This window comes from Poromitra crassiceps (assembly GCF_964638095.1).
Source record: "Poromitra crassiceps genome assembly, chromosome: 15".
In the NCBI taxonomy this organism is placed as follows: Eukaryota; Metazoa; Chordata; class Actinopteri; order Beryciformes; family Melamphaidae; genus Poromitra; species Poromitra crassiceps.
The window spans coordinates 10,816,956-10,819,455 of NC_139634.1; the positions used below are offsets into that span (position 1 = coordinate 10,816,956).

The 2,500-nt window shown below is 49.0% G+C and overlaps 1 protein-coding gene across 1 annotated transcript in view; it reads left to right on the forward strand.

Moving 5' to 3' along the window:
- ablim3 (actin binding LIM protein family, member 3) overlaps nucleotides 1–2,500 on the forward strand; it is a gene marked incomplete at its 5' end in the record, with an annotated part of 43,721 nt that overhangs the window by 20,315 nt on the left and 20,906 nt on the right. Inside the window, 1 exon segment of the mRNA XM_083651736.1 lies at nucleotides 169–262. Within this exon segment, the coding sequence (XP_083507862.1) occupies nucleotides 169–262 (94 nt within the window).

The window sequence follows — 2,500 nt, forward strand, 5'->3', positions numbered from 1 at the left end:
TAGCACACTATTTGCACACCTGGATCGGAGATTGTTTATACGGTAAGCTGCTCCATGCCTTCGTGAAACTGAAACCACATCCAGATCCCATTTCTGCAGATATCCTGTGCATTGGATACACTCTCTGAAAGGATAGCTGCCTCCCTCTTGATATTTGCTGTGTTGCAGGGACGGAGTGCCGTACTGTGAGGCAGACTACCACGCCCAGTACGGGGTGAAATGTGAGAGCTGCAGCAGATACATCAGTGGACGGGTTCTGGAGGTGAGACTGGGTCCTGTGAGCTCAGCAGCAAACATCACACCATCGTGGTTAATAGAGACCTAGCGACAACAACAGGATTATGCAGTAATGCAAAAACAGCCAAATGGGAGTTGACAGCGTAATCAGCGCCGTCACATTGAAGCGGCAGCACATTATCCTCGGCTCAATCACCTCTGGTGGTTTAGGCCCCGCTGTGCTCCAGGGAGAGAAGAACACCGCTGTGCTCCAGGGAGAGAAGAAGAACATTGGGGGGTTGATAAAAAATGTGTTTCGTTCTGCCAAAAACCAAAACAAGCAGAACTGCGCTGCGTCGGCCCGTTTGAAAAACGGCCCGCATCCATCATTTTAATGGAGACTGTTAGCGGTAGCATTTTCGCCGTTTAAACAGCAGCACCACAGTGGGGCCAAACATAATAAATAATAAGAAATAAGAAATACACCTAGAGTGACTTGTCACAACTCGTAAAAGAGAGAGGGAGGTGATATATATACAGATCAGCGGGGGGAGATAGAGAGAGAGAGAGAGAGAGAGAGAGAGAGAGAGAGAGAGAGAGAGAGAGAGAGAAGACATGTTTGATGTTTTGCAATCTCTCATACTGGAGCATGTTAAAAAAGATGGAAGATGGGGTCAGAGGTCAGAGGAGGTGAACGGGACAGAGGGAGAGCACGGTGTAGGAAGAAGAAGAACTGATGCAAATGTGAATTAAGTGTTTTGGGAGAGTCTCCGGCCTCGGAGGGTGTCGCTTGTCTTTTGGGACAGAGGGAAGGGAAGAGGACGCCGTCGATCATTGTCAGACACACCAACACACAAATACACACACACACACACACACACACACACACACACACACACACACACACTTGCTCCTTTGCCTGTCAGAATAGCTGGTGTAAAGTGCTTTGTTCTTGACTGTCAGGCTCTCTGGGCTATTTATAGACATGGGGACATGTCAGCCTTTATCTGCAGCTCTCTCTCTGTGTGTGTGTGTGTGTGTGTGTGTGTGTGTGTGTGTGTGTGTGTGTGTGTGTGTGTGTGTGTGTGTGAACGTGTGTGTGCGTGAACATGTGTGTGTGTGTGTGTGTGTGTGTGTGTGCGCGTGCATGTGTATGTGTGTGTGTGTGTGTGTGTGCATGCGTGCGTGTGTGTGTGTGCATTTGTGTGTGTGTGTGTGTGTGTGTGTGTGTGTGCATGTGTGTGTATGTGTGTGCATGCATGCGTGCGTGCGTGTGCATGAATTGGATGATGATATTTGTTGACACACAGCATGCAAGTGATCTGACCCTCATGAGGTCAAGTCCTGAACGCAAACTCACCCCACATCCATCCATCCACTGAAGGAAACCATACAGTCAAATGTCTCTAGAAACAATTTCAAGTATGTCAGATTTTTCTACTTCTGTGTCCAAAGTAACTGACCATAATGTCAGCAAAGTTACTGGACTTCTTTGCAGGGGTGATTTATCTACCGTTCTCCATTGACATCACTGAAATCCAGTGTGTGTTTGTGTGTTGATCATTAGGCTCGTTCCAGCGCTCCCCGGTAGTGCAGAACTCCACTCTGTTCTGTTCAGTCCAATTTCCACGGAGTTAGAGGTTCCTACTTTAATGAGAAGTTACAGTAAGACAAAAAGAGATAGAAAGAAAGAAAGAAAGAAAGAAAGAAAGAGAATACAGAGTGAAAGTTCCCTTTCTTTTCTTTCACTTCTGTCTTCCTTCTTCCCCTACTTCCTGTCTCACTAAGTATAGCATAGCAGCCTATTAATGCCACCGGAGAGAGTGGGCGCCTCATTAGAAACGCTAACGACAGTTGCTGAAGTCATCCGACCGCAGACGGTAAACAGCCCGCTGCTCGGAAGCCATGAGACGCAGGAAACGCTGTCTTCCAGTGTCCGCTCCTGGCTTCCCTTTCAGAGTAACCTGAGACACAGAGGAGGAGGCGAGGTGAGGTGAGGGACAGGTTAAACCAGAGACACAGAGGAGGAGGCGAGGTGAGGTGAGGGACAGGTTAAACCAGAGACACAGATGAGGTGAGGTGAGGGACGGGTTAAACCAGAGACACAGAGGGGGAGGCGAGGTGAGGTGAGGGACGGGTTAAACCAGAGACACAGAGGAGGAGGTGAGGGACGGGTTAAACCAGCGACACAGAGGGGGAGGTGAGGGACGGGTTAAACCAGAGACACAGAGGAGGAGGCGAGGGACGGGTTAAACCAGAGACACAGAGGAGGAGGTGAGGGACG